Below are 26665 nucleotides of genomic sequence, written 5' to 3' on the forward strand. Positions count from 1 at the left end.
GTATGAGAAAATATTAAGCAGATTTGTCTCGCAGTTCCGAGTTAATATCTCACAATTAATTAATTAAAAATTAATAATTAATTAATTATGAGTAAGTTGTGAGTTAGTGTGACTGTGCACTAAATCAGAACTAGCTGTGAGTAGCTGTAGCTGAGAAAAAAAGAATGAAAATAACATTTAAGAGATAATTATGAGATAAAGAATGTCAGCTTTGAGTGATATTTACTCACAATTGTAAGATTAAAAACAAGCTGTGTAATATTTTCTCATGGCTGAAACGAGCTTCCATAGCTAAATCTTAAATAAATGTTTCTTACCACATTAAAAAATAACCCTGAAGTTGGTCACTGTAATGTCAGGCTCTTACTACACCAGCAGCATGTACACATGTGCAACTGTTTGGCAAGTCATAAGGCTGTTCTTGGTCCAGTATGATTTAAAAACATCATAGCTGCAAAGGTTGTGAGAAATCCTGCCATGTGCAAAACTACAGCTTTCAGTTACAATGATTTAATCACAAACCAACAGCGATTCCCATAGATCTATAATGTTTAGAGGTGATAATCAGCCAATTTACCTGCTAAAAAGACAGTTTTCTCACACACCAGTGAATGCTTTACACTTCTCTATAGTGGAAATATTCCTCTCTTTAAAAAATTCAGCACAATCTGAGGTATAAATGTTGAGATTTTCAGATGACCGACTCCCAAAATCCTGCAATTTTAACACCACTCAGTTGCTGGATTACACACAGGTCTGTTCCTGAAACCAGGAATAATAATATAATATAATAATATAAAAATGAAGGACCCTGACTTCAGTCCTTTATTTAATTCATTGTTCCGTCTCAGTGTCTCTTTTCCTCATAAAGAGCCGTGCAGGTTATTCATATTCAATGTGACCCAGGAAACCTGAATAAACATCACATGGCCAGGCCAAAGGAGAGCCTGAAGGCCATCTCCACAGGCACCTCCGGCACCGAGTCGTGGAAACACACGTAGAACTCCTGAGGGACGGGTTCTAGCACCATCCGCCTGCAACACACAACAATGAAACAGAGGTTGTAAGTTGTGAAGGAAAATCTCCTCTGCAGCCAGTTGCACCAGGTGAACACAAGTATGAGCGTACATCAGGGTGTAAAACTGATCACTGTTAAAATTAGCATAGTGTAGAATTTCGGTTACACCACAGACACTTACGGTACACTGTGTCAAGGGATTGTAAAGGATAGTAAAAACCTGATGCATTTCACCATCACCAACAAACAGGAAATCAATTCCAGATCCCCAAAATGAAGAGTGAGAGATACAGAAAAGAAGATAAAAGACATCTGTGGTAGACATGGAAAGTGCTCGTAATCCTGCCCAATATAAAAATAACGTATTTTTGGTTTATCTTATGAAGTGCCATTGACTGTGATTATAAAATAAATAAAGAATTTATTATACTGATAAAATAAAATGCATTTAGAGTTGCTGCACATGCACTTTTTACCTGTACACTGACCGCTTTGAACAGATTTTATAAATAGTTTTGTTTTTTAGGGGAAGGAAGGTGTAAGTTTGATGTTATAACTTCAGGTTACGTTCAAACTATGTTTTACTGCAAAAAAATAATAGCTGGTGAATTTATCTTGAAAATAGCAACATTTATCTAGAAATCATCTTGTGCTATTGGCAGATATGTCATATTTCTAATTTTAAGCATTTATTTCTTGTAAGGAAGAGGGACAGTTATGCTCAACTGAAATAAATATGTCCTCAGCTGCATGAAGCAAGAAGATGTTCAAAATCCAAGGCAGAGGCTGTCCTCACACTGCATGAAAACACGACCACAAAGCTATATATATATATATATATATATATATATATATATATATATATATATATATATATATATATATATATATATATATATATATATATATATAATTTTAGACTTGCAAAGTAAAAAAAGTTCTCATCGATGCCCAGGGGAATTTTCCATGTAACAGTTGTACTTCCTGTTCCCATTACATCAAATGTAAATCTTTTACACATACTTCCACATACTTCCACATACGTTCTGAAACATATGCTCGCTGCTCTGTTTTAACTCACTGATCATTGCACCTTTTCCCTATTCAAGTCTAAAATAATAAATATGTAACTTGATAGACCTTTGTGGTCTGGTTTCAAGCATTTACTTCTTGAAAGAAGAAAAATCTGCCAACAGAATAAGACAATTTAAAGCCTGAAAAGAGTAAAGGCATCAGGCTAAATAAACAAACAAAAACAGGCTAAATAATATGACATTTGAGTTATACTAATTTCATATCAAAATAGAATTTTTTTATACTTAACTTGCCCATATTTAAAATACTTGCTAAAATATAACTTTTGTGCAGTGTATGTGGTACAACTAGTAATTTTTTTAGTCTGTAAACCTGAATGCAATGGCCATTTATGTTCAAACTAGGCTACGATAAAGGTGCATCAGGCTGCTGATGTTCTTCTTGTGTGTGTGCACGTGTGTGTGTGTGTATGTGTGTGTAGTCAAAAGATTTGTGCTTCAGTATTTGCAGACAGCATGCTAATAAGCAAGGTGTTTGACAGAAACAAAGGTGTGGACAGAATGCAAGCAGAACTGTGTAAATGATAGCTGCCTGCCCTTCTGCACGGTGTTTGTTATATATTACACATATGCCGAGCTGCAGATGCCCCAAAACCAATCTGCCTTTCCTTTCCATTGGATTCATTAGTACAAAAAATAAGTTTAACCATTTAACCAATGAAAAAGTGCTTCTAATGATTTAGTCGAAAAAAGTCAATATTCACTTCAACGTCCTCTTGCTTAAAGGAAATCTCCAGTGTTTTTTTACAACCTGGCTCTATCCACCATACAAATCACATATATACAATATGTGATTAACACTGACCACAATTTCTACACATTTCTCTGAAGAAGAATAGAAAACATGGTTACTTGAAATTGACTTGAAATCTAAAGACAGTTGCTGGAACTATAAGTCAACATTTATATGCTTTCATTATTTCTCTAGAGCTCTAAATCTTCAGATTTCCTGAATTCCTTCAGAGATAGGACTATTTTGCAGAGGAAGGAATCTGTGGTTGTAGTCAGTTGTAGTTTCAGTCTCATTGCACATTTACACCAATAGCTGGTGTGTTGGAATGTAATGCATAAAGTGTAATGGCTATAGTTTTGTATAGAGGATAGAAATGCTGTACTCATAACCTAAACTGTATTAAAATCTACCCATGCTAAATTACACCTGTTAGCGCAGTAGTTAAAAACATGGAAACATGTACCCGATAACCCAGTAGGTCATTGTGGGAGCGGGTTTCTTTTGGTCGGTCCAGTTCTCAGGTTTGCACTGGAACAAAATGCCATGTTCTTTAACTGGACCGAGGCCTCGAGAAGTGTGTGGCCTGTCAGCTCCTCTTCTGTCCTGCTACAACACACACACACACAGAGAAAAACATACAAACACACATAAGAAACCCTGTACCCAGTAACACAGGCCTGTCACGATAATTACGTTATCGACTTATTGTACGATATATGGATGTGACCTCGATCATTTTTGCTGACCTCGATATTGCCCGTTGTGTTCACATGCATGCTTGTTTACATAAGAATGAATGTCACCAACATTTTAGCCATTCAAGCTGCTTCTATTCTCTCGTCTGCTCTAGGGCTGTCAAATTAAAATTTGAACGTCGAATATTTGTTGAATTTAAGATAAACATGCACATTCGAATGCAAAAACTATGTGCATTCAATTTTAAGCTGTGTAGCAAGCACTAGCACAGATTTTAATTATGCAAGATATTAACAATGCATTAACAATGTTTTTTGAAGAAGAAAAAAAAAATAGAAAGAATAGTTCTAGTGTTTCAAATAATCCTGTCATAGTCAATAATGTCGGATTGAGCCGCTTAAGCCACATGAGCTGAAGCTGAACAGTGAATCAACACCAGTAAACTGAAGCGCTTCACTAGTGGGTTAATTAACTCACCCAAACGCATTCTATACACATATGAGATTAATCAGACATATACACAACATAAATGTATTACTATAACTTGCTTCTGCACAAAATGATGCAAATGCACAAGTGAACTTAACGGTCTAGGTAGAATGGCAAGTCACACTGTGAATACGCTCTTTCCATAATGACGTTCTAAAACACAGACAATGAATTAAAGCATAAAGAATTCACAATATTTTTTTACAGTCCATTTTTTTGTTGTTTTCATTTTTTGGTTTTATTTTATTTATGTTTCATTTATTTAGGATATTTAATTTTTTTGACATTCCAATTCCAATGTCTGAATATTCTTAAGTATTAAAAGTTCATTGCTCTTTGAAAGGGTGTACATGCATTATTATGCTATTATATTATCCTTAAATCAGTGGCATAAAATGGTCTTTAAATGACAATAATATCGTTTATCGCAATTATTTCTGTGACAATATATCGTCCAACAAATGTAGTTATTGTGACAGACCTAATAACACTCTGGCATGACTAGCATTTCAGGATATGCTGTAAAAGGAAAATAACTTCAGGATGGAAATGAGCAGTAATCATAGCACCCTGTCATTGATTATTTTCTAATAACAGCATGTCTCAGTTTTATTCCTTACATACTGTCTCACAAATGCACATAAATACACCCTTCTGCCTTGAATGGATGCATTACAGATCTACACTCTCTCTCTCTCTCTCTCTCTCTCTCACACACACACACACACACACACACACAGGTTCATACCCGTGTTGGCAGGCTCTGCTGAAAGGCGTGGCGGATTGACAGGCAGCAGTGGTGAAAGTTGCGGATGAGTTGAGGGTGGATGGAGCCGCTGAGCTGCGATAGCTCTCTGTGTGTGGGCGTGATGAAGATGCCCTGCACTGTCTCCATCAGAATATAGTGAAAGAGTGTGTTTTCCAAACCTGCTGTGAGCCTACACACACACACGCATTGTTAATCAACACCGGTCTAAAAAAAGGTCTGTTTTTTTTTTTTTTTTTATTCACTGCCACCAGCACAAAAAGCCCTGGCGCACCCATAGAGAGCTGTAATACTCCTGCACCCATAAACAGTGTTACTTGGATTTTCTAAAACCCCTGCACACTTTTGTGTAAGGTTACTTCAGGAAGGAATTTATTCATATTATTTAGAAAATGAATTTAAAAATGACCTGGCTTTTTTCACACACAGACTCACTTCAGAGTGTTCTGCATCTCCTCAGCCTCTCTCTCAGTCAGGCTCTTCTTCAGAGAACCCAGATAGAACGGATTGGGCTGCTTAAGTTTGGGAATCTGCAGTAAAACATTTATAAAACAGAAACTTGTTCAGTAAAGCTCATATACACTATCAGATTTCAAAGGTTTTGAACACCTGATGTTAATGAGTGAAATGAGTTAAATACTCTAGAAAAGTTTAGTCTACAAAATAATCTTAAAAGTTAAATACTGTAGAATTACAAAATCTATACAGGAATAGGTAAAAGTGAGCTGAGAATTTTAATGGAATAAAAATCTAGATGTAACTGGAAAAGGCTGATCTGGATCACTCTAATTAGGCACTTTGTAGCACACAATATACACTACATTTGTCTTACAGTTGATACTATAGTGTTGGAAAATAGGATAAAACTGCCTAAGAACAGCTTGGTAGGATTTTCTCTCATATCTGCCTCATGGTAAGACCTTTACTGTTTAAGACTAATAGTTATAGTTTCTAACTTTATTTTATATGTGAATTTAGGGCTTTCTGTTCTTTTGTCAACACACGGAAACATGTCAAAATTACGGTCGATAGTAATCACACAATAATTACAGATGAAGTAGAGATTAAAGGTTATACATTAGAGGTTAAAATATGCTGGAGTATTTCTTTAAGTTGTATCAGCTCAGTGTATGCTTTGGTGTTTTCTGGTGTTTTTTCCTTCAACATTACTACAGAAGACTTTTTAGAACATATTCACCTTATTCAAGAAACTCATCAAAAACCTCAAGTCATTAAACAGTAGAAAGAAGGCAAAGGCAAAGGAAGCCAAACCTTAAACAGTCCTCCACTACCGCCACTGCCGTCTGATCCCCCAGACCCCAGTGAGTCCCTGCGAGTACCAGCAGATGGCATCCTCAGCCCAACGTCACCCTGCTCGCTTCGGCCCTCACTCCCGCTGTCCGACACACTCCTCTGTGGGCTCGGCTTCCTGCCCTTCAGCCCTGACCCCGCCTCTCTGAACAGGCTTCGACCAATTGTGCCAGGTGACGGTGGCTTGATGGCTGCTGTCAGCCGATTTAGGATGGGTGAGCTGCCAATCACGTCCTGGCGGTCCCGTCCACCGGCGGGCAGGAACCAATCAGCACAGGACAGGCAAGGAGTAGGAGGAGCTGAGAGGCGTTCTTCAATAGCAGACTCGAGACTCTCAAGCTGCAGGATAGTCGCTTTGACCTGGTCGACATAGATGCAGTCAGGACCAGGAGATCCGAGTGCAAGAGACGCACAACCACCGGCTTCCAGTAGCACACACTGCATAAAATGCCTCTGAAAATATACAAGATACAAGAAAAAAGATATAATAGAAGAATGTGTAATGAATAAATTGTGGATGCATTAATTAAATTTACTTTTCTTATTCTCATTGTAGTCATTTATACTGTATAATTTAATATCTAAATACACTGATTCTTCTTAAGGGACAGGAAAAGAAAAATAATAATCGCACTGAATGCAACTGAGAGAAAGATAGAATTAAAGAGAGAATTATTGCACTGAATGCGATTGAGAGACTGAGACAAAGAGCAAGAGAAAGCCCACTGAGAGTAAGCTAAGGAGAAAGGATTGAAAAAATGCAATAGACTGATGGGATTAGAGTACAAAATAAGAACATGAAGTGAAAGCAGCATGGCTGAAGTGTGAGAAAGAGAGCTCCAGAGAGAGAATAATGCTGCACCGTTGGAGATCCAACGTTCTGCACAAAGTCCTGACAGGAATGTGCAGTAATAAGCCTAGCAGCAGGGAAACGTAGCTACAGGCAGGGCAGCTGAGAAGATATTGGATAAAACAGCATGGCATCACTGCACACACACACACACACACACACACACACATACATATATACACACACACAGGTAACATGTTTAAATAATTGTACATCTGGAGTATTGAAAGCAGAATACCTGCCAATCTGTTCTCAGAGAATTTTAAAAAATCTGAATCCTTCTTTATTTTTGAACAGTTTCAGTTCACCTGGGGTGTTTCATCAGAGGCTTTCCAATAAATAAAAGGCATGAGACATGTGAAGCTGGTTGAGTTCATGTGTCTCTTTAATGCTTTGCTGAACCTTGAGAGCTGTTTTATAACCCACATAGCACGAGGCAACTTTCATGGCATACAAAGGATCAATAATTGCAAAAAGGGTTACAATGACGTGACACTCCCACAAAAATCCTTTGTCATGTAATTACACATCGGGTAACAGCAAAGAAGCACTCCTCAGCTTTTAAAAGCTCTCCTGAAGAGAACAGACACCTAACATAAGACCAGTGTCTTACAAGAGCACAAGAAATAGAGGCTTATTTCAACTACAAGCCATGGAATTGCATAAAGTTAATGAAAATATCACAGACTACAAAAGAGAAATATCAGACTTATTGTATTTATTCAACATGTTTGAAGTAATTAAGAATCCATAAGAAATCAATAAAGAATTTATACATTTCATAATTTATGTAAATAGGTAAGCAAGTAAGTAAATAGATTAACAAATAAATAAATATTACATCAGTATATTAAAGATTACATCAGTCTTCATTATTACTTTGTATGTAAAATAAAAATTAAATGAAAAATATTCACTAATTCCATACAAAGTTTTGCCAAACATCTGGTAAGCATGGTTTTGCCTCAATTATTATTTTTGTAATGTACTCAGACTTGTAGATGGATTTTTTTCTATCACCTGCTACAATTTAATGCTGCATTTCAGTTCCCCATACTGTACTGTGTATTTATTGTACTGTGCTACACTTTGCTACGTTTGTTCTTTGCTCTTGTCCTGTCCGCTTTGTGTATTTCTGAGTTCAGAGCATTGTCTTGTATGTGGTTCTTTTGTTTCATGTCACCTTTCATTGTATGTGTATATAGATGAGATGATGATAAACAAAATAAACTCGTCCCTCACCAGACCCACGATGAGGAGGAAGAAGCGGCCGTGGGACTCGCAGTAGCCTGGGCGGGGTGTGGAGGTGGAGGTGGAGGTGGAGGTGCGGGAGTCGGGCTGTGAGTGGCGCTGCAGGAACACCTCCCTCCACACCACCAGCTGCCCCACACGCTGCTCTGCACCCAGACACAGCAGACAGTAGTGCTGGCAGTACAGACACACATCTAGCAGGTCCTCTTTAGGCAGGTGGTTTGCTATCAGATATCCCTGAGTAGAAAGAGAACAGGTCTAAGGCTTTAGGAAAAACAAACTGCAATTAATGTGTTTTTTTCTTTAGTTTTGCTCTTATTTTGCATTTGTGTCACTTTCGGTTCAGCACTTCTGCTCGTTATGCTCAGACCAAGAGCCAGAATTTTCATGTTTTAAATGTAAATGTACACAGCTTCCTCTTTACTCCAATAGTACACCCAGCCAAGACTTGGGTGGTGTCTGATGCTTGCTTCTTTATTTTTGTACTAACGATATGAGGCTAATTTAAATAACAAGAAAGTTATATCTAGCAGTTTAGCATTTGTTCAACTGCAGATCTAACTCATCACACACACACATACAAAACACCTCTGTCACATTGTTCAGTATTGTCTATATAGTATTGTTTAAGTCACAGTTAACTATAAACATAAACAACAGAACTACAGAGAAAAAAAGTGGCAGCCATCTTGTAGAAACAATCACTTTCTTCATCACACACTCAGACAGGAAGCTTGGCCCCTGTATAGTAGATTTGTACATTTGAAGTGATTTTGATGATAATATAGTTTCAATTTGCATGTTCATTTTTATTAAATATAGACTTTATATACTTTAAATACAGTATTGCTTTAATTAAAGTGTTTATGGTATTCATATGTTAAACAATGTCTTTTGGTTTATAGTAATGCAGTTTAGAGGATAATATATAAGACATTGTTCACCAGATGGCTAATCTCAGGTGACTTGGGCTGATTAAAATATTTTCCAAAAAATATAACCAATTTCATTTTGGTCAAACTGTCACTTTAAAGTAACTGAATCACCCTCTCCATCTTCTCATCTATAATTGAACCCTTCACTTGTTCAGCAGTTGGCTGGCATTTACACAGATAAACTCCTGCTTATTGTGAATGTATCCGACGCTACTGAATTTATGAAGGGCGTAATTGGATCCAGTGGGAGACAGACTCACCTTGTAGAAGAGACAGGACCCTAAAATGACATACAGACGCCTCATGCCATAGAAGTCTTCAGACTGTTGAAACCAAAAGTCAAGATAAATGAGAAAACAGTCAAAAAGAGAAGATTAGAAAATACTTTGGTTTCTATTTATAAAATCAATAAGGAAGAGAAAGAAAGAATAGGCTTTTTTTTCCCCACTCACCATGTCACCAAAGTCTGAAGACTCAAAGTCTGACAGAACAGTGTCCACTTCGACCTGTGAAGCCACAGAGACGCATGTCAGCCACAGAAAACACACTTCCTTCAGCTGTGTTTAATCCATTAAGCTGCTGCAAAAGCCTGTAATTATACTGTATATCATACTTAACATTCATATTATGTAACAAGCGTGTGTGTCATTAAAACACATATGGTGTATATTATCAACAATATAGCCTGTTAACTCGCTTCTGTGCAGCACTTTTACTCCAAGTTTCTCAAACCTGCAGCTGAGGACCAGTGTGACGAGCTCCAAACTAATCACAAAAAGCGGAAATTAAAACAGCAGTAGTGTTTGTCTTTATTAGGGGACATGCCTTAATGTCTGGTGGTAGAGTGAGCCAGCGCATGGCGGGCAGGTCATCTAGGAAGAGGGTCCCGGAGATGTTGGAGGGGGAGGAGCCAGGGCTGTCAGTCAGACGAGAGGGTTGGATGAGTCTCTGGAAGAACAGGCAGAAGAAATGATCCAGCCGAGGAGCATTCTCCACCTCACCAAAGGCACTACAGAGAAACAGAGAAATATTTTATTTCTTTTATTGTTGTTTCATTTTCCAGCTGGGGTTGGTGCAGCGGGTAGCTTTGGAGCCTCCCTGTTCCAGGGTCTGGTTCAATGCTGAGCTTGGATTACTGTCTATGTGCCTGAGTTTTAAAAGTTCACTCTGTGTACATATGGGTTTCCTCTGGATTCTCTTTCCTCCCAATGCCCAAAAACATGCAACTTGGTTGACTGGCTATGCTAAATTGCCCCTAGTTGTAAATGGCATGGCATCCCATCCAAGGTGTATTCACATCTCGTGCCCAGCGTTTCAAATTTTACAAATTTCAAATGTTAAATCTGCAAAAAATCTGTAAGCCAAGCTTTAGCAATATAGATATTAATACTGTTTGCCATAAAAAGCCTTTTCCAAGACATTTTTTTCCAACTGTTTCCCAGATTTCTTTTAACATTCCAGATTTTCTATGTTCAGTCTCCTGCTAAATTACTCCTATTGCCACACCAAAGCAGCAAAAACCACACAAATACACTAAACCACACAATTACAACTGCACAAACACTCTCATTCTCTCTGCCCTCTGCCCCACCCATCTGCGCACACACACACACACACACGCACACACACACACACACACACACACACACACACACACACACACACACACAAAAGCAGAAGCCATGTTCAGTTCTCAAGAACTATAGAAGGCAAAAAAACAGTCATAAAAATACAACTACAACAAAGTGTGCTAAATGTGTTCTTTCCAAAGTGGCCTAAATAGGAAAGAGGAAACAGAAAATGAAACCACTCAAACAGGCTGATGTTTGTGTACAATGTAGAGGAACAGCACCCACCTGTGCAGAGTGCCGTACATGACCCTGAGAGTTCGCACCAATCCATTTATAACAGTCTGCAGATGCAGCAATGGCACCCTGCAGGATAACACATATCACTGACAAATACTGAAAAGCCACAGTGATGCCAAAGTTTTGTGACTAGATAAGTGACAGTTGTCCAAGATAGCTACCCCATTGTCAAGGTGCTCAAGGTGAAGATCTGTTCATGTCTGTAGACTACAGTAAGTCATGCTGTGTCTAATATTACATCAGCAAGTGTGTGTGACATCACTACATACTGGATGAGATTTCAAGTAGAAGTTTACGTAAAAGATTTTGGATGAGACAGACTTCCATTAACTTGTTAACTACATTAGATTAGCCTCATATCTGCAGTGCAAAACTAAAGAACCAAACATCAGACACTAAACAAATGTTTTGGCTCATAGACTTCATTTCAAGTGAACAGGACAACTCTGAACATTGCACTTGTCTCCAAAACATTCCTTTAAGTGTTTAATTCTGACTTAAACGTTTATGGATGTGAATTAAGTGTATTGTAACTGTGGATGCTGTGAGAGGATCGTAGTCACATGACTACCTGTCAGCAGGCAGACCAATCACCAGCAGATTCTCTCCTTCCTTCCAATAACCCACATGGACCAACTGCTTTCTGAGCAACAGAGAGGAACTACACACACACACACACACACACACACACATACACACACACACACACACACACACACACACACAGGGTTGTACATCATCTTATGTTGCAGTCAACTTAACTAGGAACTATGAAGTCGTAGCTCAGGATTATGTCATTTCTAACCTCAGCATGTTTGAGTTACAGTGGGAAACATGAATGTCTCCATTAAATCTTGTCTTTATTTGTTCTGTCCAAGCACCAAAACTCATGAATTAGCAAGACTCTAGCAAGTGATATGTACAATTTATTCACTTTTATGATGTATTTGCCTTCTCAAATAACCTAACTGTATGATTAAATTTACAGATTTAAATAATATGTCTGTATGTTGATGATCTAAAACAAATACTACTATAACCTTATTTAAAACTGGAGAATTAGTACTTTATTTACTGTTGATTGTGTGAGCAGCCATGCTGATATGATGTTACATGTTGAACATAGAGCTCAGGATCCCTTCCTGAGTTTCTACATAGGACGTTAAGGGGGAGTTTTCTTAGTTTTTTCCTAATCAGAGCTTGAAAATTCAGAGTAAAGAGTTTCAGTTGAATGAAGTGATCGTTCATTGATCAAAACCTTTAATCATGAGTAATAACTAAAACACAAAGTACAGCACTTTGATTATATCACTAAACTCACTGACAATGACCCTTATATCTGGTTACAGGTTCTGCTACATTATAAATAAATGGAAATCCATAATTGGATTCAGCTCAAATAATTGTAATCAGTTCATTATGTAACAGTTGTGATCGATTTAATGAGTATTTGCTGGAGAGACAGAGAATAAAAAAGGAGGAAAAAGGTGTTACCTGACTATCTGTCCTCCAGTGACGTTCTCCAGCATGTCACACAGCGTGAGGAAGATTCCTCTGACTCCCTTCAGCTGTGCTGCTGCCTCAGACACTGGGTACTGGTACAAGATCTCCTGCTGCAGAGAGACAGCGCAACACGTCAATACAACACTTCATCACAGAGATACCAGAGGTGTTTCTTGAGTTTATAAATTAACAGAGAATATCCACAGAGCATCTGGTGGAGTCTGAGTCCAGATGTGCATTCACAGAAAACTAGTGAATTCGAGCTTTCAGTGAGGGAAGATGAAAACACTACAGGTCATAATGGGAAAAATGGAAGCCAAGCATATTCTAGCTAACAAACAAGATGAGCAATTTAGCTAGTTAGCTCATAGCTTCTTAGTCTTTTATCTGGACAATGTAAAGGTACACTGACGATAAAAACAAAACAATCAACATTTTTCTTCAGATGCGTTGGTAAAATACTAAGAAAAAGCATTGCATGACTAAAATTAAACTGTAATTACACATTGCATCAACTGTAAACATAGCTTGTGAAATCACAGTCAACACAGCATTAACCAGAGCTATCACTCTGTGCCATAGTGATAGAGGCAATGGCACATGCATATTAAAACGACATAGCTGGGCCGCTAATGATGTAGAAAAGTTTTTGTTGTTGAAGTACTAAACAACGGCCTGCAGGTTACATTCATTTCTATTTGTGTTTTTAAGTAAAGAATAAATATACAAATATCACCATAACCCTGGTTCAGAATGTACTAATATAAAAATAAGTACTTTTCCACTGAAAGACAAACACGCTCTATAAAAAGAATCTCTGCTCTAGTTCAAAATAAAGGAGATTAACGAATGAAGTAACGCTGATTTATTCAGAGAAGATGAAGAGGTGGGGACCCTCTTTTACTGAGTTCTGATTAGTATGCATAACAGGACACTTCAACCGTTTAGAAACCTGAAGGAAACGTGTGTGTGTGTGTGTGTGTGTGTGTGTGTGTGTGTGTGTGTGTGTGTGTGTGCACAAAACAAGAGCAGGACTAAAAAGGAGAATGTAATAGGGTCTCATGGGAGCACAACAGAACATGAAAACACAAAATTCTTAGGCACATGTGCACACACACACACGCGCGCACACACACACACACACACACTTTTTTGTCTTTGTGAAGACCTTCCATTGGCACAATGGAAGCTAACCCTAACCTTAACCTCAGGGCCCAGACAAAAATCCTTTGGCTCCCTTAGATTTTCAAATAAAACACTGTATTTTTGTGATTAGCAAGTGATTGTGGCACACCTGACACTATCTTATCATTATGAGGACATCTGGAGTAAAACATTTAGAGGAACATTTTGGATTTTAAAATTGGCCGTTGTTCCTGTAAAGGCTGTTTAATGATGTGAGGAACCACAAAATAATTGATCTGGTTGGTTTAGCATTCAATTTGAGATGTTACGACCAAAAAGGAATCTATATGAGGGCTCACCTACTGGCGGACTGCGGTTCGGATGTGGACCTAGATTTCTACACATGAATGAGCTTGGGCTCTGCAGAAGATGCAGTTTGTCAAATCTCCCGCATTTATGTATATTATTTAGCTGAAGGCAGCTCATCAGACTAGAGACTAGCTACAGAGATAGACATTAAGGTTCTCTGGTCTAATTATAGAAATGATATTTTGTGCATCTTGCACAAAAAAAAGGAAAGTCCACAAAATGTTTAAAGAGGAATAGACAGAGGAGAACATGTTTATTCTCCGTTTCAAGTTCAAAACCGATGTTTTTGTGTTTGTAGTGCTAGTCAAAAGTGGTAACGTTAAGCGCCAAGGCAAAACAAAACCTAAACACTTCAAATTTAAGAGTTTTAAGAGGAAGGAACTTTATGAAACTGGGCCTTTACAAATGTTAGTTGAATAATAAATTTGAGATATACACTGAGCAGGGAGAATAGTTGGCCAGACAGGAAATGAAGCTCATGCACACATACATGGTGCAGTAACTGTGCCATAAATCAGCTCAGTTCAAATATTCAAATTTTGGAAGATTCAAATAAATCTAGTTACAGCACACTTTACAAGTACTCAGAAAACTTAACCTTCATGCTCTCTGCTTTATATTATGCACAATACTGTCATTTTGGACGAGTGCACACATTCAGTGTGTGAGTTATTTACTACTTGAGACTGGACTTTAAGAGTTTGGAAATGTTTCAGCTGAGAACTTCCAAGACTGAGCTCTCTCAAAGCTGCACTGTAATTCCAGCTTTGCATAAATTTAAATCTAAATGAGTGTTTCATGGCACTAACAAGACTGACTGATCCTCCCAGGAGCTCAGTGTGATGTTATAAATGATTCAGGACAAACTCATCTGCTGTTGCTGTTGAGTGAAGACACTGTTCTATGCAGCTGATGTGGGCAGTCACTGCTGCTGCAGCTCCTTCTAGCAGAAGTTAACTGAAGAAAGGTCTAGATTATGATGTGAGGCAGATTATTTGGGCCTTTCACTCCTTTTTTCATGTTTCCAACACACTTGCTGGTACAAAATATTCTCTAATAGCACTGTTGGGCATAATTCTTTGTGATTTACTTAATAAGCATTAACCAAGGAAAAACTCCAGAAACATGCACACAATTAACCACCTTAACCATATTTAACATACAAGCTCTAATTTCCTGTCTACAGCTATTCTGTACACACTACTGGCACTAATGACCAAATGTACAAGCATGTCAATGAAATATGATGGAGTATAGCCAAAGTTGGGCCAACACCAGTGGTAGTTACACCACAGCTCAATAAAAACATGACAGTAGACAGTGGGACAGTGGGACAGTGAAGAAACAGCGTATTTATAATAAATAGCTAAAGCTGACATAATGATTACATTACATGAACAGTTGAACAACTGAACAGTAACACTGTACATTATTCAAATCCAAATATACTCCTCTACCAGACAGATCATAGGAGTATTTCAAGATAAATCTAAAAAGACACTAAATTCAGTCACTGTGTTGTTAAATCCAGTGTTTCAAACCATAATGTATTTTCTCTCTAGGCAGTGCTGAAATCATTTTGCCAAGTGAAAAACAAATGCACAAATGTCTGCAAACAATTGGAACGATCTCTGACATACTCTTTTAATGCCTCACAAAATGAAAGCACATTTTCTGACGTTCTCAATTTATGTACAGAGATGATTCAATCACTGACCTCCTCCTGAGGTGACTCGGAGTCCAGTTTGAGTGACAGGTACATGACGATGTGAGGAATGTGTGCTACACTCATCTGCAGCTCCGTGGTGTCCTCACCCCAGAGGAGACGCACCAGCTGGCTGACAGGGGCAGTGGGTCTCGGTCTCGGCACCTCTGAGTCCATTACACTGCTTGCAATGCCAGTCTCCAGAGTCAAATGCACCTGAAAAATGGTCATAGAACAGGAATTAACACTCCCTCTGTACATAACACTGTAGCACAAATAAATGAAACAGTATTTACAAACTATAGCATTCAATAATAAATAGTGAAGAATGACATAATGAAGATTACATTGAATGAATAGTAACATGTATATTATCCAAATCCAAAGATTCTCCTCTAGCAGACAAATCACAGGAGTATTCCAGAATAAAACGTGAAAAAGGCACTAAATTCATTCACTGCGTTGTGTTAAATCTGATGTTTCAATCCATAATTATTTGTTTTCTCTCAGGGTAGGGCTGCAGTTCGGGTATGTTAGAGGGAATTTAGTGAGAAATTAGCAAAAGAGTGAACTGAATGCTGAGAAAAGGAGAGAAAAGGAAAATTTGACATACTACTGCTGTGCCCTAGAAAAAGTTATACTACAACCATTAAATAGTCATTTTGAGGTGATGGGGAAAATGGACAGATGTTGCATCAGCGCTGTGAAAAAGCCAAATTCAGTTCTTTTTCCAACTCAGAGCAGAACTGCAATGAGTGGAGAATGTGTGTGTGTGTGCGTGTACACATGTGTAACAGTGAAAACTAGACTGAAGGGAAGTAATGATTAACAACACCAAAAGTGTATTGGACATTTATTACATTTACATTTATTCATCAAGAGATTATTTTATTCAAAGTGGATAATGCTTGGATCTGCCTCACTTTTGATTCCAGAAGCTGACTGTGCTGAAACCGTGTTTCCACACACTGACCAGAAACAAGCATTAACGTTGTTTTGTGCCAATGTGTTGGGAGATAGTTGTAGAAAAAATTAAATTGAGGGTTGGTTTAAAAGGTAGTATTTGGGCACACTAGTCATAAAGCAGTCAAATACATAATTACATACTAATATCAATTAGAGTTTACCTCAAACGCTGACCACATGATTCAAGATTTTCACAATTATGACATTTTGGTTGAAATCAGATGACTTAGCTGTATAACTGTAATAACATTGCCACTTATATTTCACTTATAACTCCTGTAAGTCAGGAAAGTACTTTCAAACCACATTCCTAAGATCCTGAATTCGTGAAAAACTACTTTTCAGAAGGCAAAAAGACAATAAAAACATTTGATTGACTGGTGTGTTTACCAAGTGCCTACCACTGACTGTGACAGTTAATTATATATACATGGATTTTTTATTGTGCATCAAAAATGTGGAACAGTTTTGTCACTTTGCACGCTGGGCCATGACACCACTCTAAAACCACTGAAAAGCAGCTGAATGGTGAGAGCTCCACAATCATCCACAGGCCTTTAGCAAGCAGAGTTCAACGGACAGAAACGGGCCATTCCAATTCATGCTGAACCACCACTTTGACCTCAGGATAACATTATTACTAAAAAAAAAAAGTACACTGCAGAATTTGCTGTTTGTGCACTGGTCAAGAATATAGTTCTGTGTTTTTGTTGGTGATGTCACTATGGATAAGAAATGCTGGCAAACATCATTTTCAGTCGATCGCTGTTAAAACACCATACTGGTCTGGACTGTCTTTGTCTCAGTGAACAAACCATTAAACAAAACATTACACAGCTCATCTAACCAAAGCATGGCAATATTCTGCCATATCACAACAGTAAAGCAGACCTGAGAAAATGAAGGAAAAGTCTCTTTGTGCCTCTTCTCTGAATCTCTTGGTGTAATTCGTTTTATGCACTCATCCTCTAATCTGTCCCTTTCTCCCCCCTCTGCTTCTCCATCCGCAGAGTAATAATACTTTTCCTGTGGCCTCCAAATGTGAGCTGTGCCATAACCGCCATCGCTACACTGGCGACACAACCATGTAATCCACATACCAATGTTTTTCAGAGCCGAACAGAAACCGGCTTGGGGAGAGATCAGAGGAAATGTTTTGTAGGACACAAGCATGCATATAAAAAAACATGACAATTCCATGTGTGGATGAAAATGAAACAACACATGTTCTGAGGCAATCTATATTCCTACATACAAAACTTTAACGTGGATTAACAAAACATGAAATCACTTTGGTTTAAGCAAAAATATATACGTAAGCACAGATGATGTACATGATAATGTTAGGGTGTACAAACCCGGGCTCTACCTGTTACACCTGAAATCATGTTGCCAAATGAAAGAATACATGCACAAATAACTTCCTCTGACTCATAAAATTAAAGTGCACTTTATTTTTTCTCCTCTACAGACCTCCCATTAACTCATGTAGCCACCATATGTTACCCTGGCACAAAACTTACTCTAATTTAGCTACTCTGCACTTTGTAACCAGAAGTCTGTGTTTAAGAGATTAATTGGTTTTGAGTTGCTTTAAATAAGACATTTTAATGAAACCTAATCTTTTTCTATGAGCACTTGCTGAAAAGGCTGGTTGCTGCATCCCTACCAATAACTTCACGGCTGTTATTTGAGGTTCAGTTTTAGATTTTCGTTTTTTTTTTATTTCTTCATAATTTCGCAGCAAAAAAATTATTTTCCATGTTAACAAGCCATTTAGAAAATCTCCTAAAGGCAGGTTGAAACTATTTAAAATACACTGCACAGTAAAGACCACCAGGTGCAGCAATATCCTGAGGACTAGGCTGTATTTAGGACCTCTGCCCATTTACAAATATCTATTAAAATTGCAGAGGTGACCTCCAATGTATGTCTAAAAGATTTGCAGAAGTCAGCATGAAGCTATACATTTGTGCCTCAAGCTTTTCAACCCCTTCAGCAAACTCTGCTGTGTGGAAGTGCTAAAAAAACCCACATTAAACAGATCAAATGCGGAAGCTGTTTCTAATTGGGTTTCTCAGGCACAGTTTACATTCGGTTGCTGTCGGAGACTAGCGTGCTTTCTGTCCAACGTACAGGCTTTGCTTAAAGAACCACTTATAATGCCCTGAGAAGAAATAAAACACTGAAGATAATAAAATACGGAAAACAAGTAAATAATCTACCAAATTTGTTCTTTTGAATCTTTGAGGATTTTAAAAAGGGCAGTAAATACTGGTCCACTGACACCCATAACAGTGCAGAGGGAACCTCATGAAATCTCATGAAATGTCTAATGTACAGCATCTGCAGATAATTGTAACTTAACTTTTATAGTCGTATTATGGTGGTGTTCCTCAGAGTTGTGGTACAGTAGGGGTACGGGTTTCCCAGCAGACTTTAACAGACCTTATTTACTATCATTATATAAAAAATGATTACCCAGGGATGCTAGTAGTTGTTTCTAGATTTTCACATTGAGAACTGGAATGCCAATATGACCGTGATGGAGCATATAAGTGAGTGAAAAATTAACGGAGAAACCAAATAAAGTATCGTAGTAAAGTGCTGAGCCACCATGAGTTGCCATAATAGCTTCAATGCACAGATTCTCTGGAACTGTACTGGAGCACGAACGAATGATGAACACCATTATACCAAAAGATATTCCCTCAGCCGGTGTTTTGATGATGAAGTACTGTCTAAAACTGCACTCCAAAATCTCCCATAGATGTTCAGTTAGAGGTATTGAGATCTTGTGCGTGAGAATGTCACAGCATATGATTTATATCATTTCATCAAACCATTCAGTAAGCCCTCGTGCCCTGCTGATGGGGGCGGAGTCATCCTGGAAGATACCGCTGTCATCAGGATAGAAATATTTCATAACAGGATAAAGGTGATCAGTCAGAAGAACTGAAGGATTGTTTTCCAGTGACTTTTCCTTCTAAAGGGAGAAGTGGACTCAAACCACGGCAAAAAAATTAACAGCCATCACAGAGCATAACAGAGCCACTGGTTTTTCCTTTAATTTGTCACCCATCTGTATGCTGTGATTGCGATTATTAGCCTGAACAGTGAGTTAATGTGGTGTAAATGCATGTTCACGTTTTTGTGTTCTCAGAAAAATGCTGTTTTCTGTACTAGAAAATGCGGTTTTCTGTACTTTCCGTGTTTGCATGGTGTTGTTTCTACATAACCTTGCAAAGATTTTATTTCAAATGACTGAGATTGCATTTTGTTATTCACCAGTGTGCAAACTGGAGTGTCAGCCTGCAGCCCCCTCCCCCTTTACAAAGTTTCTGCTTGGGGTACCCCACATGTTTGAGGTATTTTACTTAACCAATGTGAAAACACACACACAGACACAGACACACCTGTGTTGGTCCAGAAATACAAGACAGAACTCTCTCAATATTCTCTGATGTAACATCCACATCGTCAACAGCTACAAGGACGTCACCTAAAAATGAGAGATAAGGTTGTTAAATATCATCTACAAACATCTTCATTAATGAAAGTATGAGAGGTTTTTTTTGAGTGGTGATTAGTATCATACGGAAAAGTAACTATGATTCTCTGTTTTTTAGATACACTATCAAACTCCACATGATGTCGTGCTTCTGCAAACCAAAACCTCCTCCACCTGCTTTTTGTAGATCTGTGCACTCCTATCTCGGTTATACAGATTTCCCCTGCGTTATTTTAGACATTTAAATGGCCTAATTGCTTTAACATGGCCAGGCATTTCAGAGCCACTTGTAAAAAAGCTAGCTTGTGGTGATTTACTCAGTTGTGTAATTCCTTTGGAATCCCTTTGGTGTGTCTGGAATTGGACACGTTGGACTACTGTGGATTTCGCTTGCATGTCATTTCATGATGAAAAGGTCACAGAAAATTGGGTGAAAATATGTAACACTGACATTTACTTTACTTTTCAGAGATTTCTGGATTCTTCTTTGTAGTAACTATTACAAATAAAAATGATAACCACCTACTGATCTCTATCAAACATCAACATTAGTGCATTTTAAATGGATAGTACAACACATAATGCTGCACATTGTTTAACCTAATGTCATTTTGAAGCAGGATGTTTGGCAAAAGCTTAAAACCCGCACATCTGAGACAAATCAACATCTAACACTGAATCCCCCAGTTAGTCTACTATGCCCCAAAGATGCTTTGATTTGTACTCAATAAAAACTCCTGTCATCAGATCAGTCGGAAGAAATAACTTTGTTGTGAGCCAGAGACTGTTTTCTGTCTATCAGACGCCCATTGTAATATTGCGAATAAAATACATGTTCCAAAAAATTACATGTTGCTGATTTTTTACTGCAAAGTTCCTTGCTAAAGCAATGAGTCTCAGTGAGTGCCTGGAAAATATCAAAAGCTGGAACGCAAAAAATTTTCTCCAATTAAATGAGCACGAAACAGATGTTATTCTCTTTGGCCCACCCAAATCTACAAACAGTATAATAAATAACATCAGACCACTGTCACAATCTGTTAAACCTCATGTTAGGAACTTGGGGGGTCATTTTTGCTGCTGACTTCAGATTTCATCATCAAATCAAATCTGATGTCAAAAGCAGCTTCTTTTAACTTTCCTCTAACATCAAACCATTTATTTCTTTTCCGGATCTGGAGAAAGTTACACATACTTTTATTTATCTCCTATGGTAATGATTAGTATATAGGTATTAGTATATAGGTTTTATTTATAGCCTATGGTAATGATTAGTATATAAGTGTGTATAAGTCCTCTTCACCTCACAGTTAGCACTGAATGCAGATGCTACACTGCATATCGGTGCTAAGAAAAGGAATCAGACAACTCCTGTTTTAGCCTCTTTCCGCTGGCACCCTGTCCATTACAGGATTAAGATTATTTTATTTGAGGCTCTTGAGCAAAGCCACAGAAAATTGGTCATCGTAGACACAGCCATCTGTGGCCAGAAAACTGGCTGGTGAACAAGAGAGGATGAAAAATGAAGGAAGGCTATGCATCTTTTAACTTGCAGCAAATGAAGTGACAGTGCTCTTCCTTATGTAGTGAGTAAATCCTATGACAGATCAGGGCAAACTTGTTATTGTAATTTCTTTACCCAAAAGGCTGTGAAGCTTAAGCATCCTTACCAATTAAAATCTGTGCGCACTTGCTAGCAGGACTATGAGGTACCAGTCCATGAATTACGAGTCTCTCCCCATTACAGCTCAAACCGTCTCCTCCCCGGAGGACCACTCCCAATAAGGCCTCCAGTAAGCCCCCTTTCTCTGAGGGAGGAGGAGACATACTGCCCAGCCGTTTGGGGTTGATGTAAACACACACATCTTTCAAATATGGCTGCTGCACCACCAATCCTGTCCGCTGCCCTGTCTGGTTCTTCAAAATGGACGCTGGTTGTTGAGAAGCTCTGCCGTTTTTCCCATCAGCCCTGCTTCTTTGAGATGGACGGTGCTTGCGTCCAAGGATTTTAGCAAGCTTCTTGAATTTCGGTTGTGATTTCGTATTGGAGTCCGCAAGTTTTTTGCTTCTTTTGTCAGTGATGATCTCCGCCTCTTTTTCACTGAAACGCACATGATTGGTGGCGGCAGATTGAGTGGCGGTGATGTGAGAGAGTACAGCTTCTTCTTCGCCCTCACTCAGCTCCAGATAGAAGAGCTCACCATTCTTCTGAACGTCATCCAGCCACTCAGGCTCAAGCTCACTATGACAGAAAAATTACAGACAATGATTCTTTCAAGTATTTCCAGTGTCACACTATTATTTCATCTGTCATACAGTGCTTTCAGTATAAAACAGGCATAGAGCTTCTATACTAGAATATTTATTATTTCAGAAAAAAAGGACAAATAACTGCATTCAGCCTATTTATATGACAAACAGGCAATAGGCCATAAAAGATGTAGTAAAAGTCTATGACTGTGACCAGCCATCCAATTTTATGAACTACCACACACACATAAGATAAGCTAATAGTGAGATCTTCCATTTCAGGCTGTTTTTCAGCTCTAAAAGTTGCATTAAGTGATGGTCTTCATGCATGTACTAGCTGTACAAAAGTCAGAATTTTCTGACTGAACCCAATGACCCAGTTTAAAACTAATAAAAATGGCAATGAGTCCATCTGAAACACCACACACTGACCTTAACCCATACTGTTTTTACATTTTCCCCTCATTTGTCCTCTTCTAATAGTCATTTTTAACCACACAGCAGTTCTGTCTGGTAGCACAGGGTGAACTTACAGGGTGCATTACAAAGTGTAAGGCCTGCCTGAGGGAAAACTCGCACACACCACAAATCCTTTCAGCACAAAATGCTCTCACTCTGCAGAAAGTATAACACCAAATATGCACCTAAACATAAGTTTTCTTCCCTTTCTCTTTAAACTGAACCACACCATTTCTGTGGTGAGCTCTTAAAAAACCACGTCCATGAATTCAGTAAAGATGAGGAACAGCATGTAATTATTTATGAAGGATGGCTTTCTAAATTGGAAGCAGAACTTTTCCTTAAAATTTAAAGTCAGGAAAGAGGAACGGGTATTTTTTTTCATCCAGATTATCTGGACCAAGACCACTTGAATGTGTTACACTATAGTCTGGATCATTATTATAAAGGTTTAGAGAATGATGCACTGAGGTTCAAACTAGATGTATGTAGTATGTAGGAATGTTTGTAGGCATGCACACTATATTAGCCTATTACATGCAGAGATTATATATTATATACACACACACATTATATATATATATATATATATATATATATAAGCACTTTTCTCCATTACTGCTGCCTCTTACTCTGAATACTCGGAGTAACTGCATGAACTGGACTGTGTATCACTTCCATCTTCAGCCACCTCATTTTCCTCTTCTTTCTCACTCAAATTGCAGGCGGAATTCTTCTCAAAAAGTGCTCCAAACTCTCTATAGGCCATTACCACATTTTCTAAAAGCCTGTTAAAATTGTTTCAATTGTTTCCGCTTGTTTTTTTCAGGGTACGTCTGTTTGTTTGCCATAGTTATGAGAAGCGAGATGAACTCGCCATGTTGTACACATACGGGTCCTTCACGGGGGCACGTGACAGATTATCGACGCGTGATTGGATGAGGTTTGGGTTGCTGTAGCAACGTAGAAGCTTTCGGTTGTATGCACAGCATGCAAAAGCATACAGATAGTTTATGACTCCTAAGAGAAATGCCATTAAACATTAAACAACTAGTATACTAACTGTGCTTGGATTTTTACATAAATATTCAATAAGCAGTGAGTTAAGCCATTTATCCAGGATGCATTTTACGCCTTCATGCCTCATAGAGCCTGCTGGTGATGGCGAAGTTTACTTAAAAAAATACTTCAACACAAGTAAACTTTCATTCAAATATTTTTTTAATGTTCAGTAAAATCAAAGATATTTTCCCCCCAAAAAATTATGTAACTGTACTTCGAAAACAATAGACTTAATATTTGATTTAGAGGTTTTTAAAACCCCTTCACTTCAAACATAAACACAAAAGTGTTTTAAAGATTTTTATAGGATTAAAAATTTTTCCCCACATATTTTACAACCATATAACACAGTATATTAGTCTACATTCACATATAAATCCACACAAACATGTGAAATTATGTTAAATAATAAAGTTAAGCAACGTTTTCTTCCTTCTAATTGGTCCTGTATTGATATAAATTCCTGAAAGCTGATTATCAACACACTACTGAAGCGGGATATTACATCAAAACAGTTGTTAATGTGATCACCGCTGACCTGTAGAGTAACACACTGAGCTGTAGAGTAACGCAGTGACCTGTAGAGTAACTCACTGACCTGTAGAGTAACGCACTGAGCTGTAGAGTAACGCAGTGACCTGTAGAGTAACGCAGTGACCTGTAGAGTAACGCAGTGACCTGTAGAGTAACACACTGAGCTGTAGAGTAACGCAGTGACCTGTAGAGTAACGCAGTGACCTGTAGAGTAACGCAGTGACCTGTAGAGTAACGCAGTGACCTGTAGAGTAACGCACTGAGCTGTAGAGTAACGCAGTGACCTGTAGAGTAACGCAGTGACCTGTAGAGTAACTCACTGACCTGTAGAGTAACACACTGACCTGTAGAGTAACACACTGAGCTGCAGAGTAACTCACTGACCTGTAGAGTAAAACACAGACCTGTAGAGTAACACACTGAGCTGTAGAGTAAAACACTGACTTGTAGAGTAAAACACTGACTTGTAGAGTAAAACACTGACCCTTATATTAATACACTGACCTGCAGAGAAATACACTGACCTATAGAGTAAAACACTGAGCTGTAGTGTAACGCACTGACCTGTAGAGTAACGCACTGACCTGCAGAGTAAAACACTGACCCGCAGAGTAACACACTGACCCGCAGAGTAACACACTGAGCTGTAGAGTAAAACACTGAGCTGTAGACTAAAACACTGACCTGTAGAGTAACACACTGACCTGTAGAGTAAAACACTGACTTGTAGAGTAAAACACTGACCCTTATATTAATACACTGACCTGCAGAGAAATACACTGACCTATAGAGTAAAACACTGACCTGTAGAGTAACTCACTGACCTGCAGACTAAAACACTGACCTGTAGAGTAACACACTGACCTGTAGAGTAAAACACTGACCTGTAGAGTAACACACTGACCTGTAGAGTAAAACACTGACTTGCAGAGAAATACACTGACCTATAGAGTAATACACTGACCTGTAGAGTAAAACACTGAGCTGTAGTGTTACACGCTGAGCTGTAGAGTAACACACTGAGCTGTAGAGTAAAACACTGAGCTGTAGTGTAACACACTGACCTGTAGAGTAAAACACTGATCTGTAGAGTAAAACACTGACTTGTAGAGTAAAACACTGACCCTTATATTAATACACTGACCTGCAGAGAAATACACTGACCTATAGAGTAAAACACTGTCCTGTAGAGTAACTCATTGACCTGCAGAGTAAAACACTGACCTCTAGAGTAACACACTGAGCTGTAGAGTAACACACTGACTTGTAGAGTAAAACACTGACCCTTAGATTAATACACTGACCTGTAGAGTAAAACACTGCGTATAGAGTCAAACTCGTCCAGGTCTGTGCAGGCAGCTCTCAGGGTTTTCCCAGCGGAACAGATAGTGAACATGATGCTTCATGCTTTCTGTCTCCGCCTGTTCAGCCAAATTCATCAATTAAACACCACTGCAGAGACACAGTGACCACGCCATGGATAGTCTCTCTCTCCCACACTGACTCAGTGTTATCTCTGTAAATAAAAAATTAAGTTCAACATGCAACACACACACACACACACACACACACAGAGCGTCTCTGGCAGTGCAGTATATTCAGGCAGACTGCAGAACGAAAATGTCCAGAAACATTAAAAGCAGCTCTTGACTACAGACGGTTTATAACTCTTGCTAAATAAAAACCGACCGAAATGTCCTTCTGCTGCTTCTGATGAAAAGCTGCACTCCTGAATACTTCACCAGACCTTTTCTTCTGTTGCCTTCGCTGTGGTTAAATAGCCCTCATACCAAGTGTGGGGAGAGAGAGAGAAAGAGAAAGAGAAAGAGAGAGGTGGTGAGAGTCTCTCTCTCTCTCTCTCTCTCTCTCTCTCTCACACACACACACAGAGTATGTAAAGAGAGAAAGAGGGGGGTATGTTAAGAGTGAGTGAGAGAGAGTGAGAGAGAGAGAGAGAGAGAGAGAGAGTGTAGATCTGTAATGCATCCATTCAAGGCAGAAGTGTGTATTTATGTGCATTTGTGAGACAGTATGTAAGGAATAAAACTGAGACATGCTGTTATTAGAAAATAATCAATGACAGGGTGCTATGATTACTGCTCATTTCCATCCTGAAGTTATTTTCCTTTTACAGCATATCTTGAAATGCTAGTCATGCCAGTGTGTTATT

The 26665-nt window shown here is 38.5% G+C and overlaps 1 protein-coding gene across 4 annotated transcripts; it reads right to left on the reverse strand.

Moving 5' to 3' along the window:
* Positions 1-39: 39 nt before the first annotated feature.
* Positions 40-26268, reverse strand: intu (inturned planar cell polarity protein). Of its 4 annotated transcripts, none has more exons than XM_034303217.2 (16): positions 25800-26268; positions 21861-22432; positions 20096-20181; positions 15726-15929; positions 12506-12624; positions 11583-11672; positions 11000-11077; positions 9969-10152; positions 9596-9649; positions 9404-9466; positions 8200-8445; positions 6069-6560; positions 5232-5326; positions 4779-4968; positions 3309-3448; positions 40-1034 (listed from the first exon to the last, which is right to left on the reverse strand). In XM_034303217.2, exons 1-16 carry the CDS (start codon positions 25889-25891, stop codon positions 923-925), a joined length of 2817 nt encoding a protein of 938 aa, XP_034159108.2. In that variant the 5' UTR covers positions 25892-26268; the 3' UTR covers positions 40-922. The 4 variants fall into 4 exon arrangements, with proteins under 4 accessions (XP_034159108.2, XP_034159107.2, XP_034159106.2 ...); XM_034303216.2 differs by having other exon boundaries at positions 3309-3451; positions 25800-26266; XM_034303215.2 differs by lacking the exon at positions 25800-26268 and adding an exon at positions 23532-24107.
* Between the last annotated feature and the right edge of the window lie 397 nt (positions 26269-26665).

This window comes from Pangasianodon hypophthalmus, chromosome 4 (genome assembly GCF_027358585.1).
Source record: "Pangasianodon hypophthalmus isolate fPanHyp1 chromosome 4, fPanHyp1.pri, whole genome shotgun sequence".
Classification (NCBI taxonomy): domain Eukaryota; kingdom Metazoa; phylum Chordata; class Actinopteri; order Siluriformes; family Pangasiidae; genus Pangasianodon; species Pangasianodon hypophthalmus.